Source organism: Paroedura picta, chromosome 15 (assembly GCF_049243985.1).
Source record: "Paroedura picta isolate Pp20150507F chromosome 15, Ppicta_v3.0, whole genome shotgun sequence".
Taxonomy (NCBI): Eukaryota; Metazoa; Chordata; class Lepidosauria; order Squamata; family Gekkonidae; genus Paroedura; species Paroedura picta.
Window position 1 is genome coordinate 12,248,499 of NC_135383.1, and position 13,232 is coordinate 12,261,730.

Below are 13,232 nucleotides of genomic sequence, written 5' to 3' on the forward strand. Positions count from 1 at the left end.
CCATTCAAGGAAGGAAGTTTAGTCAGGGTATATGTGAGCGTTCTTTCTGGAGGAGAGGTCAGGTTGCCACCCCCACGTGCCCTGTTGCAACAGATTTTGGGGCGTGGTACAGTGGATGATGTGGGCAGCCTGGACGCAGCCCAGATTGCATGCTCTCATTAGACAAGACACATGAGGGCGGAGGGAAGGCCCTGCTGGGTCAGGTTAAAGGGCATTCTAAGCCTAACTTCTCGCCTCCTACCTGCAAGTCAGGCACAAGCGATGATCCTACTTACTCTTTGCCCCCAGCACCTGCTCTTTAGAGTGACCCTGTCTCTAATCATGAAAGTCCAAATTAACTATCTTGGCTAGCGACAGAGATGTGTGCCTGGTGCCACCTGGAGGCAGGGCCTTTTTGGGTGATGGCTCCAGCTTGATGGAATGAGCTGTCAGCCAAGATCCGGGCCCTTTTGGAATTGTCAAAGTTCCAAAGGGCCTGGAAAAGGGCACTCTTCTACCCGGCTTACAGTTGAGCCAAGGTTAAGCACTTATTGTCATCTGAATGAATGGGCCCCTCTTTCACAGGGGTCACGGCAGGGCAAGCAGCTTGGCTGGGGGGGGGGGATGGTGCCATCTACACAACAGCCTTGCAGGGTAGATCGAGATAGAGCGTTCGTCTGTCTGGAGCAGCGGAAAAGAGCGAGATCGGCATGGTGGGACAAGTGGCTGAACTGAACTGAGAAACCCTGGAAAAAAAAACAATTTATATATAAGCATGAACCATGGATCTTCATGCCATGGGTCAGTTTCGGTTTAATTTCTGTGAAAGAACCCTTGCCTAATTTATGGTTGGGGGTCACCACAGCAGAAGGAGCTGTATTAAAGGGTCACGGCATTAGGAAGGTTGAGAACCACTGATATAAGCGGATACCCCTGGGCACCCGAGATTGTGACCTTGTTAACGTTTAGATGGTAGCATTGTTGACAGCTTAAAGGTTGAACAAAGCTTGACCCCCCTCCCCTGTTCTCTGTTTCCCTCTTCAGGTTCTCAGCCCCCAAGAGGACGTCGTCGTCTCCCCCTGGAGAATTTTCATCTGCGTAGGGCCTGGAAACTTCTGATTCTTGAGCATGATAATAGACATGTTCCTCTTAGCTGCCATCATCGGTCTCTTGACCTACTGGTTCTTCTTCCGCAAGAAAAAAGAGGAGGTCCCAGATTTTGCAAAAATCCAACCGACAGCGTAAGTCAGCCTTTCCATCCTTTTTTTTTTTTTTACACTCGAGAACCCCCTGAAATATTCTACCATCGAGAAACCCCAGAAGTGGCACGATCCTGCAGAATGTGGTTGGGAAGCAGAGCTGTGGACACGCCCACCTGGGGTCCTTCCCCTTCCCACCTTGGTGTAGTGATAAGGGGTGCAGGATTCTAATTTGGCAAGCCGGGTTTGATTCCCCGCTCCCGCACATGCAGCCTGCTGGGTGACCCTGGGCTAGTCACAGTCCTGTTAATGCTGTTCTGACCGAGCAGTAATATCAGGGTTCTCTCAGCCTCCTCCACCTCACAAGGGTGTCTGTTGTGGGGAGAGGAAAGGGAAGGTGACTGGAAGCCACTTGGGGACTCTTTCAGGTAGAAAAAAAGCTGCATAAAAGAACCAACTCTTCTTCTTCAGTAATATCAGGGCTCTCTCAACCTCACCTCCCTCACAGGGGGTCTGTTGTGAAAGGAAAGAGAAGGCGAATGTAAGCCACTTGAGACTTTTTCTGGTAGAGAAAAGCAGCTTTTAAGAACCAACTCTTCTTCTTCTTCACCTCTTCAAGCACTGGCCATTCTGGGAGGGGTGGAGGGGTCAAGATGATCCTAAAGGGGTCCTATCACTTGATAAATGTTTAACACATCTTAAATATATATGAAAGTTAAATCAACTCCCACCCATTTGGGAAGCCCTTCCAGGGCTGTCAAGGAACCCCAGGGTTTCATGAAACCCTGGCGTAAGTGGTTGACATGGGGATGGACGTGAGAGGAGGTTCAAGGGTCCATGGTTGTGGAACAGTGCCAGAGGTCACGTGCAGGAGGCTTCTGATTCAGTTTTCAGCGGCTCTTCCCTTGCCTGCCATTGGGGAAGGCCCTTGTCTCCCTTAGCCCCCAGAGGGCCACTGTGGGTCTGAGAAGACAAGACAGCCAGGCAGAGAGCCGGTTTGGGGTGGTATCTAAGACTGGCGGCCTCTAATCTGGAGAACTGGGTTTGATTTCCCGCTCCCCCACATGCAGCCAGCTGGGTGGCCTTGGGCTAGTTGCACTCCTCTTTGGGTCGTTGCCACAGAGCAGTTCTCTAAGGCCTCTCGGAGCCCCACCCAACCTCGCAGGGTGTCTGTCGTGGGGAGAGGAAAGGAAAGGTGTTTGTGAGCCGCTTTGAGTCCGCTTTGGGTATTGAAAAGGGGGAGCATAGAAACCAGTTCTGGTTTTTGGCAGAAGGCAGCTTCATAGGGACAAAGACATGTGTGGACATACTTAAGATGCAGACTGTATGGAACAAAAAGGATGCGTCAGCCATCCGCGAATTTGTTACTGCTTCTGAAGTAGGTTAACCAGGAATGTAAAGTTAACCAGAAGCCCAGTGGAGTTGTAAAGACTGATGAATTTTACTAGCCTTTAAGGTGCTGCAGGACTTCCGTTGAATGTTATTGCAGCAAACACACACGGCAGCGACCACTCTGGAATTACGGTTACAAAAGGTCGAAAGCCTTTCGGCTTTTATCGTAAATCCCGGGAATCAATCTTCAGTTACAGTTTTTTAAAAAAAGGAAAATCAAAATGGTCCAGAAATAAAGCAAAGCAACAGCTGGGGCTGAAATACAGGAAGGTAGTAGCTTTTGGGGAAGTACGGCGGTCTGTTTTGCAAGGTGGTTGTGCAGAACTGCTATCGAGTCCTGCCCGTTGGCAGGATCCCGCAGTCCTGGACAGCAGGAGGAGCCGTGCTCTGCTGCTTGATCTCCCTCCCCTCCCCTCCTCCCGCCCCATGTGCATTAGTATTTTAATAAACCAACTTTTCCCAGTGGAGCAGAAGGATTAGCATCTGCCCAGGTAGCTTTTTGGAAGGAGAATAAAAGGCTGTCGAAGGGATTCATGGTTACGGACAGTTCCCATATTGTGCAGAGGGGGCTGTCCGGGTGCAGATTTTGCATTTGGAAAAAGGTCTCACCCCATCCAGGCAGTCTGTCATGGCACCAGACAGTCTTTCGTGGCATTGTGAAGAAGCCAGTTCCTGTAACCCGTACAAAATGTGCAAGTGGGTTGCATTTGTGGCGGAGAAGCAAGCTGGGCAGTGTACCTGAAACAGCTGAAAATTCTGCTGCGTCTTTTCTCAGCTGCCCACGGTGCTCTGGCCACTATACATCTATATTGTAAGAACTTCCTTCCTTCCTTCCTTCCTTCCTTCCTTCCTTCCTTCCTTCCTTCCTTCCTTCCTTCCTTCCTTCCTTCCTCCCTCCCTCCCTCCCTCCCTCCCTCCCTCCCTCCCTCCCTCCCTCCCTGACAAGTTATGGCTGAATGTCGTCAGGTTTCCAAGGCAAGAGAGCTCCGAGTTGGTTGGCCATGGCCCGATGCTGGGCCTGTGCCCCTGGACTTCCCTGGAAGTCTCCCGTCCCAATAGCAAGAAGGGCCGATCCTGCGTCACTTCCTAAGTTTGGTAAGATCAGGCTTGTCTCTCTCAGTAAGCCAAAAGCTGGTGCCGCATCTGACGCTTTCACAAGACATACCCGGCCCAATGTACAGAGCATTCTGTACGGTACCAGATAGGCCTGTGAGGAGCTGTGGGAGGGCTGTGGCCTTGCCGAAATGAGGCTTGTTGGGCTGGATGCTCTCAGGTAAGGAATGCTCTCGTCCTGGAGATCTCGCACTATCACAACTGATCTCTGGACAACCAAGGGAGAAAATAGCTCTGTTGGAGGGCCAGTTCCTTGGCAGTCTACCCTGCTGACATCCTGCCCAAGACTCCACCTCCCAAAACTTCAGATATTTCCCAGCCCAGAGCTGGCATCCGTATCCCCTCCCGTATTCATTTGTGTCTTTTTAATCGTTCTCTTCCTCCGAGGAATTTAGGAAGGTGTATGTAGCCCTTATTTTGCCTTCCCTTCAGGGCGATGGTATTTGAACTTTGATTTCCTTGATCCTAGGCTGCCTTTTTCATCTCTGCTTCACTGGCATGTCCTTTGTGCTATTCTCAATGTTCGAATAGGCTGTGGGGAGAACGTATGGTCATAGGGCTTGGTGGGGGTGTTCTAGCAATTCCTGCTGGCTGACGTTGAATATGCAGAGGGCGGAGCACCCGGCCGCTTAAAACGGTAGAATAGTTTTATTTGGAAGAGAAACAACTGTGTATAGAAAGAGGAAGAGAGAGAGAGAGAAACCTAACTGTATAGCTGTTGTCTGCAGTCATTCTTTTGTCCCGCAGCTGTGGTGAGAGGGAATATACTCAAAAGAGCAGGAAGTCGCCTGTTGAGCCAACCAGGGCACTGGAAGAGTTAATCTGAAAATCATCAGGAAGTTCTTATTCTAACTATGCTAAATATACATCTCCTCTGATGCCCCCTGCAGGACATCCTTTATATTCTGCTCAATTATGCATGCTACAGGTCTTGCCTATTCCAACAATGACTGTTTTGTCCTATAGTTTGTTGTGTTGTAAAAAACAAACAAACCCATAGCAGGTATGTAGGGAGATGAGGTGTACTTGGGCAGATTCCCTGAAGGAAGGGAACATTTATCCCCAGATCAGACTTCCCTGCTCTGGGGAAGCCACAAGTCAGGATGGCAGTTTTTTGTTTCCCGTTAAGCTGCCCTCCGAAGCCTGATCCAGGAAGCAAAAGGCTTGTAACTACATCTTGCTTTGCCACTGCCCCCCTGGAAACGCGGTAGGGCTGTTCTCCTTTGCAGAGGAAAGGACGTGCAGTAATGGGTTTAAACTACAAGTACAACGATATAGGCTAGATATCAGGAAAAAAAATTTCACAGTCAGAGTAGTTCAGCAGTGGAATAGGCTGCCTAAGGAGGTGGTGAGCTCCCCCTCACTGGCAGTCTTCAAGCAAAGGTTGGATACATACTTTTCTTGGATGCTTTAGGATGCTTTGGGCTGATCCTGCGTTGAGCAGGGGGTTGGACTAGATGGCCTGTATGGCCCCTTCCAACTCTATGATTCTATGATTAATTCTTCAACACCCCCCACCTAATCTGTTTTGAAAGAGCTTTTCTAGGCCAAGAATTGGGGTGGGGGGCAGGCAAGAGAAGCGCAAACTAGAACCTGGATGACCGCCTGCTTATGGTGACATATGTCTTCCTCCATGCCTCCCCATCCCCGGTCCCGAAAGAAAGCTTCCTGGTGAAACGCTTGGCTGACAGCAAAGTCCCCCAGTTTAATGCCTGGCATCTCCAAAGATCCTTTTCTGCCAGGGACCCGGTCAAGCGCAGCCAGCCAGAGCAGACAACAATAAACGCTGTGTCTTTAACAAGCCAGGCATCTTCATTCATTTACTTATTTATCAATTGTATTTCTATACCGCTGCTCCCAGAAACTAGCCCGTGGCAGTTCACAGAAACAAAAAAAAAAGCAATATCAGTTAAACACTGAATCCATTGGGACTTCTCGTGAGCAGATTCTGCAGCCGCCTGAAGCCCCGTTGCAAGGAGGTTGCTTTTCAGTAAAAAGAGAGAGCTCGTTTCTAATTGAACGGGGGGGGGGGGGGGGGAAACGCTGATGTCAAGAACGTTGCCTGGGCAATGCGAGTCCTTTACTGGGAAACTATTTCCCCCCCCTCCCTTTTGAATAGCAAAAGTGTGTGTGTGTGTGGGGGGGGTGTCGTGTGTTGCAAGGAACCCTGGGAGTTTTCATTCTTGAGTCTCTCTCCTCATTCCTTTCGGCTGCTGCCAGATGTTGGGATTCTTGGGACCGTGCCGGACCCTCCGGGTAACTTCAAAAGCAGCGGGCACGACTCCCAGAGGACGGAGCTGCCACAGCGCCTTGGTATGCTGGCCCCGCCGCCCTTCGATGCACGGCGGCCGGCTGCTGGCGGCAGGAGCCGAGGGGGATAGGTGGAGAACCCGTGGGCGCATCCCTCTGCAGAGCAGAACTTAGCCTCCTCGGGCTCCCTGCAGCGGGCATGAAACCACGGGGTCCCGGGAGCCCCCCCACGATTCCAAGCTCACCATGGGCTGCACGTTCTCGGGACTGCAGGAGGAACTTTCTCCTGGGGGGTGAGTTTGTCTTTCATTTCCAGCTGCTCCCCCCTTCTTCTGTGGCTGCTGTACCCCTGGCGCTGTGGATTACGCACTGCCCATTTCCCCGTGCTGGGCTGGCTTGAGAGCAGGACTCAGCCGGAAGAAACGGGAGGGGAAGGCGTTGGGGGATTTTCGGCCTGGGGAGGGTGGTGCGAATCTCCCGACAGGCTCATGGGATGACGGCAGCTCCCGCGGGGGACTTCCTTTTGAATTTCCGCCTCTCTTTCCCGGTTCCTCTGTGTGTGCAGAGCAGCAAGCGGACCCGGGCCAGGGCCAGGGCCAGGAACGCGTTTCCAAATTTCTAAGCTGCAACGTGACCTCTTCCGGCGGCCAGCCTTGTGCCGAGAAGTGTCGGAACATTTCAGCATCCGAGACTCTCTCGCCAGCTTTGATAATGGCGATCGCCTGTAAAAGTACTCCGGCCCTACAGGGCTGTCGGGGGGAAAGAGGCAATCAGTGGTGCTGTCCTGGTTTTGCCCACATACCATAGTTTAAGGTGAAGCAGCACCTGAAAGACTAGCGGCCCTCTATTTATCAGCTAAGAGCCTCTTGTGGCACAGAGTGGTAAGGCAGCAGACCTGCAGTCTGAAAGCTCTGCCCATGAGGCTGGGAGTTCGATCCCAGCAGCCGGCTCAAGGTTGACTCAGCCTTCCATCCTTCCAAGGTTGGTGAAATGAGTACCCAGCTTGCTGGGGGGTAAACGGTCATGACTGGGGAAGGCACTGGCAAACCACCCCGTATTGAGTCTGCCATGAAAACACTAGAGGGCATCATCCCAAGGGTCAGACATGCACAGGGGATACCTTTACCTTTATCTATCAGCTTTCAGGAGTCACCCCTCTCTTCTTCCGAGAGGCCTCAGGTGGCAGGGTACGGGTGCCCCCTTTTTCTTTGCTTCTGTAGTCCTGTTGATATTTGCTTGGCCAGGTTTGCAGCTTGCAGGGCCTGTTGTGATCTGCCTCAACCGCCCTACGTGCCGGCATACTCATGTTCTGTCTGTCTGTCTCTCTTTCTCACAGACACACACAGTCACACAGAGTTTGCATCCGAGAGTCAGACCCAGAGAGGCATGTGTTCTCCCCACACCCAAAAAAGCTGAAAGCTAAGGGGCAGGGGCAGTTTTTTGGCTTCCCTGTTCCTTCTGGCGCTTTGCAGCCAAACGCCCCCCCCCCCCAATCTTGAATCCGTCTTGACACTGATGGTTGCCAGGTTTGTAGTGTGGGTACAGGCACCCCTTTCCAAAGAATTACCTGTTTTGTGGATTTTGTTTGTTTGGGCCTCCAAGAAACTCAACAAAAAGGGTGGTGGTGGGGATGCATTGGCCATGCTTTATGGCTTGCCCCCAATGTCTGGCCTTCCAGGGCGGGCTGGCAGCCTCCAGCTGGCACCTGGAAATCTCCGCTATCACAGTCGATCTCTAGATCAGGGGTAGTCAACCTGTGGTCCTCCAGATGTCCATGGACTGCAATTCCCATGAGCCCCTGCCAGCACTTGCTGGCAGGGGCTCATGGGAATTGTAGTCCATGGACATCTGGAGGAGCACAGGTTGACTACCCCTGGACTAGATGTCCTGGCGTACCTTCGTCAGTGAAACGTCTTTAGGGAGCGAGGCGAAATGAAAGGGCCGTGTGTCAAGAGCGTATCCTGTTAGCCGTGTCAGTCAGCTTGACCGGGAGAGGGGCTCTTGAGATTTGGAGAAGGGAAGTGGGCGTAAGTACACTGGCTTTTCGCTAGCACAAAGGTAGGAGTCGATGGGCCAGGTGGGTGGAACATCCAGACCCTCGAATCCGACCGGGCAGCAAACCGAGGCTGCTAGGAGAGGAGGTGAAGTCCCTTCCGTTTGGAGGGGGAGCTCTGGAACGGTAATTTGAGGAGCGCATGTTTTCTGTGCCATGGATATGTTTCCTGCTCACGGCTAACAGTTTGTAAAACCGGAGCAGCCTTTCCTAAAATGCCGTCTCAAGAACCAGCTTGGTGTAGTGGTGAAGAGCGGCGGACTCGAACCTGGATTGCCAGGTTTGACTCTGCACTCCTCCTCTACATGCAGCCAGCTGGGTGATCTTGGGCCAGTCTCAGTTCTTTCAGAGCTCTCCCAGCCTCACCGTACCTCACAGGGCATCTGTAGTGGGGAGAAAGAGGGGAAGGTGATTGAAGGCCCCTCTGAGATACATGTGGCTTTTGGGATGGCCTTGGGTGGGTCTCAGTTCTCTCAGAGCTCACTCAACCTCACCTGCCTCCCAAGGTGTCTGTTGTGGGGAGAGGGAGAGTTAGGTGATCATAAGCCATTTAAAGACACCTTTGGGAAGTAAAAAAGCAGGTTCCAAAAATCAGCTCATCTTTACTACTACTTAAATACTCAAGTCCTTCATATGCTGCTTGGTCTTTTCAATACCCTCGAACGCCTTGAATCTGCAGAACAAATTTAGAGTCCAGGGGCCCCTTTAAGACCAGCCAAGTTTTGTTCAAAGCCCTGAGCTGTCAGGTGCACGCACGCTTCCTCAGATACAATTAATCAGTGCAATATCAATCGATCAATACAACATCAATGAAGGCTAGATATTGTTTCTGAGGAAGCCTGCATGCACATGAAAACTCACACCTTGAGTCAAACTTGGTTGGCCTTAAAGGTGCCCCTGGACTCAGTCTTCGTTCTGCTGCTTCAGACCCACACTGGCGACCCACTTCAATCTGCCTTTGAAGCTACCAACAGGATCCTCCAGCTCCTCCCCTTTCCAGCCAGGCCCCGCCCTTTATCAAGTTCCGACCTTGGCTCCCCCTAGCACAGGGGTAAGTCAAACTGCGGCCCTCCAGATGTCCACGGACTACAATTCCCATGAGCCCCTGCCAGCAAACATCTGGAGGGCCGCAGTTTGACTCCCCCTGCCCTAGCGTAATGTGCTTCCCCCTGTCTTTGCACCCACAGCTGGCCCGGCTTTCGGAGTTCTTCCTTTTCCCTGCTGGAAACCCGACCGCGCATTCTTCTTCTGCTGCGTTTCAGCCAATTAGAAGAAGGGGAGGAAGGAGGGGTGGGGGTGGACTGGCACCCTGCCTGTTTTGTCGTTTGAAATGGGACCAAAGGAAGCCACCCCCCCTCCCCCTCTCCCGGCTCTCCAGGCCCCGCTGCCAGACGCCTTCCTTCCCCCCCCCCCGCCGCCAGATGTTTTGCAGCTGAACGCCAGTGTTCACAGACTCGTCCTTCGCCTGTGTTGTACGACAAAGGGCCTCTTGCGTCAAAAGCAGTGTTTCGAACCTCTGGCCCGTTGGCATTCGACAAGCGCTCGTTCCCTTTGGAAAGGCCGAGCCGACCACCGTGGGGAGAGGGAGGGATTTGTTAGGACCTTTGTTAAAACCTTTAATGGCATTCACGCTATAAAACAAGACAAGAACTGCTCTGTGGGGGCTGTGACTAGCCCAAGGTTGCCTAGCTGGCTGCACGTGGAGGAGCGGCGACTCCAAACCCGGCTCTCCGGATTAGAGGCTGCTGCCGTTCTTAACCACGACACCAAGCTGGGTGCATCATGCTGGATGTAGTAATGTTTCTATCGAGGCATTTAAGAAATCAGTACAAAACCGAGAAGCTCTTTCACGGGGTTTTTAGGTGGAAGGATTTCCAGAGGGATTGTGGTAATGTACTTAACACAGCCAAGAGACTCTGGTGTGACACGCAGATCCCCAGCGTAGGACCGGAAAACTCCAGTTCAAATCCTTCTTCGGCTACCGGTTCCCCTGGGTGCCCTCTGGGCAGTTGTATTCTTCCGAGCCCGCCTCACAGGGCTGTTGTTCGCATTCCATGGTCAGCCAGTTTGCGCGCCTTTTGAAGCTGAACGCAAGATGTTCAAATTCAGGTGGATAAATTGGCTGCACAGTGTTCAGAGTGCTTTGTGTTGGTTTATCGTGACCACACTCCTGGACAGGTAGACCCGTCTATTGCATTTGAGGTAACCTTACATTTTGGGAACTCCTTGATCCTAATGCAGAGTGTAGCCGTAGAAACAGCGTTCAGTCTATGGAACTTACTAGCCCACAGATGGCCCACCAGTTGACACGTGCGTAAGGATCAGCAAAGGGCTGTTTGGTTTGCAAAAAGTGGCCGTGACCATTCGCCTGGAGCTCACTTTCTGTTCGCTGCAGGCGACTAGGTGCGTGGCGGTTGGAGACCGCTCTGATCTTGTGTAGTCATGATGGGGGAGACCAAGTAAATGACTGTTGGGCAGCGTGTGTCGCTTTTCAAAAGGTGAAGTGGGAAATAACTAAAGTGGCCACCGAAGTCTGAGCCTTTTTCTTCCGCTTTCTGTCTTGCAGGGTTCAGCCAACCAATGAGGGCAGCTTTATTGACAAAATGAAGAAGACGGTACGTTAGCGTGGACAGAGTGTTCTTTGGCCTGACTGATGGGGGGGGGGCACTTTTCAGCCTGGCTTCCTTATTTCGGGGGGACTGGTGGGATATTAGCCACGTTTTCTTTAAACCTATGCCCAAATCAGCTTGCGATACATATAAAGACCCTATAAATGCATTAAAGTCAGTAATGTAGTGGCCAAAGAAATCACTTTGAAGGGCCACTTCACTGGCACCCGGGATACAGTGTCTGGAGAGCCATTCAGTAGAAACCAGAAGGCCTTCTGATGTGCAACGATTGGGGCCTAAGACATTAAAAATACCCGTAATGAGACCCTTATAGCAAACGAGGTCATAGGGCAGTTCTTGGCTTTCAAACATAGAACCTCCATCATCCCTGAAGTGCAGTTAACAACAAAAAAATCACTGCATGTAGAAATCCAGCATGCCAGGGAGAGACAGAGAGACTAGTTTTCATCTGTGTTCTATTTTTTAGGTACAGGCGCACGTACACACACACACACACGCACACACACACACAACAGTTATGATATATCCCAGCTTTCGTCAGTAGTGGAACAGTTCAGGAAAGCTTGAGCATCCATCTGCAGTGTCATGTAGGTGAGCCTGTTCTAGCCCTGGAGGCTTGATAAGGAACACAACTAGGCTTGTTACCTCCTGTATCGGGACCCTCAAACAGCCAAGTCTGAACGTGGATACGCCATTCCAGCACTAGTGTTTTTAGACACGTTGCTAATCTCCTCGTTCTCTTTCTACTCCCAATCTAGGGGAGGAACATCGTGGTGTTTTACGGCTCCCAGACGGGGACTGCGGAAGAGTTTTCCAACCGCCTGGCCAAAGATGCCCACCGGTACGGCATGCGGGGCATGTCTGCCGACCCCGAGGAGTACGACTTGGTACGTTCCTAGCAATTTCGCCTCTTACCATGATGGTGGAGCTGCCTTGAAAGCCTTTCATGTAAGCTGTCTAATGCGTTCAAACCCAAATGGATCCTCCTTAGCCCAGCATCTGATTGTTGTTTGATGATAATCTTCATTCGCCTTACAGTTTCCCAGCCAGCTTGGTGTAGTGGTTAGGAGTGCGGACTTCTAATCTGGTGAGCTGGGTTTGATTTCCTGCTCTTCCTCCACATGTAGCCAGCTGGGTGACCCTGGGCTCACCATGGCACTGATAAAGCTGTTCTGACCGAGCAGTAATATCAGTAATATCACTCAACCTCACCTCCCTCATAGGGTGTCTGTTGTGGGGAGAGGAAAGGGAAGGCCACTGTAAGCCACTTTGAGACTCCTTTGGGTAGAGAAAAGCGGCATATAAGAACCAATTCTTCCCCACTCTCTCGGTTTGTGGGTGGGGAGGCTGCCAGAGACCTGCTCCCCCCCCCTCTTCAATTCCTTGATGAATGAAAGGCAGGCTGTTCATGAACTAAAGATACAGAGTTCAAAATCATGTCCTCAGTTAGCCCAAGTGTCCATTTAGGCATGGTGATCTTTAGCACCAATAAGAATGAAGACTCATTCTTCAGCAGAAAATCTCTTAGTTAATCAATGATTGACAATCATTAACCAGAAAGCCGATGTGTCCCTCCTCTTTCTCTCTTGACTTAATGGTACATGTAGTTATTGGCTTAATATAAAAAGGTAAAGGTATCCCCTGTGCAAGTACCGGGTCATGTGTGACCCTTGGGGTGATGCCCTCTAGCGTTTTCATGGCAGACTCAATACGGGGTGGTTTGCCAGTGCCTTCCCCAGTCGTTACCGTTTAAAATAGATATTAAATATTTAACATGGCTTAATATAGATGTAGCCATGTATGTACGTGTGTCTGTATATCCACATAGCCACCATCAGAGGCCTCAAGAGAGCCAGCGTGGTGTAGTGGGCTTGATTCCCCGCTCCTCCACGTGCAGCCAGCTGGGTGACCTTGGGCTAGTCACAGTTCTGATAGCTCTGTTCTCGCAGAGCAGTCCTGTCAGAGGTCTCTCCATCTCCCCTCCCTCACAGGGTGTCTGTTGTGAGGAGAGGGAAGGGAAGGCGATTGTCAGTTGCTTTGAGACTCCTTCGGGTAGTAAAAAGTGGGGTATAAGAACCAACTCTTCTCCTTCAATAAGGAAGGGGTTTTCAAGGCCCCCTGGGACACAGCCAGTTACAGGGCTTGAGGATTGAGCCTCCTAGCGGGCCACCGGGTTATAGAAGGACACTGATCTGATACTTCGGAATGAAAAGAACTGTCATGCGCTCACAGGCTGATCCCTTTTTCCCTTCCCTTCTTCCCCAGTCTGACCTGAGTCGACTCACCGAGATTGAGAAGTCCCTGACGGTTTTCTGCATGGCCACTTACGGGGAAGGAGACCCAACGGACAACGCCCAAGACTTCTACGATTGGCTCCAGGAAACCGACGCCAACCTGTCGGGCATCAAATACGCAGTGAGTGTCTTGCTAGCTGCGGTTGGCTGCGTTCGCAATACAATACAATGCAAAACCTTTAATGGCATTCATGCTATAAAACAATATACAAATCGGTTCTGTGATACAAGTCTAAAAACTGGGAGGAAAGTTACAGCAGGCAAGGGAAGCAGCAAATACAAAAAGATGAAGCCAGAAACCTTTTTACCCTGTGGGTCATTA

The 13,232-nt window shown here is 51.2% G+C and overlaps 1 protein-coding gene across 2 annotated transcripts in view; it reads left to right on the top strand.

Annotated features, from left to right (window-relative positions):
• POR (cytochrome p450 oxidoreductase) overlaps positions 1 to 13,232 on the top strand; it is a 44,790-nt gene that overhangs the window by 20,997 nt on the left and 10,561 nt on the right. Inside the window, exons 2-5 of one of the 2 annotated variants that reach the window (XM_077311460.1) lie at positions 1,024 to 1,220; positions 10,553 to 10,601; positions 11,375 to 11,503; positions 12,882 to 13,031. In XM_077311460.1, coding sequence (XP_077167575.1) covers positions 1,108 to 1,220; positions 10,553 to 10,601; positions 11,375 to 11,503; positions 12,882 to 13,031 — 441 coding nt within the window. In that variant the 5' untranslated portion in view covers positions 1,024 to 1,107. Of the gene's footprint in view, positions 1 to 1,023; positions 1,221 to 5,919; positions 6,227 to 10,552; positions 10,602 to 11,374; positions 11,504 to 12,881; positions 13,032 to 13,232 lie in introns of those variants that run through there. The other variant, XM_077311461.1, reaches the window with a different exon arrangement.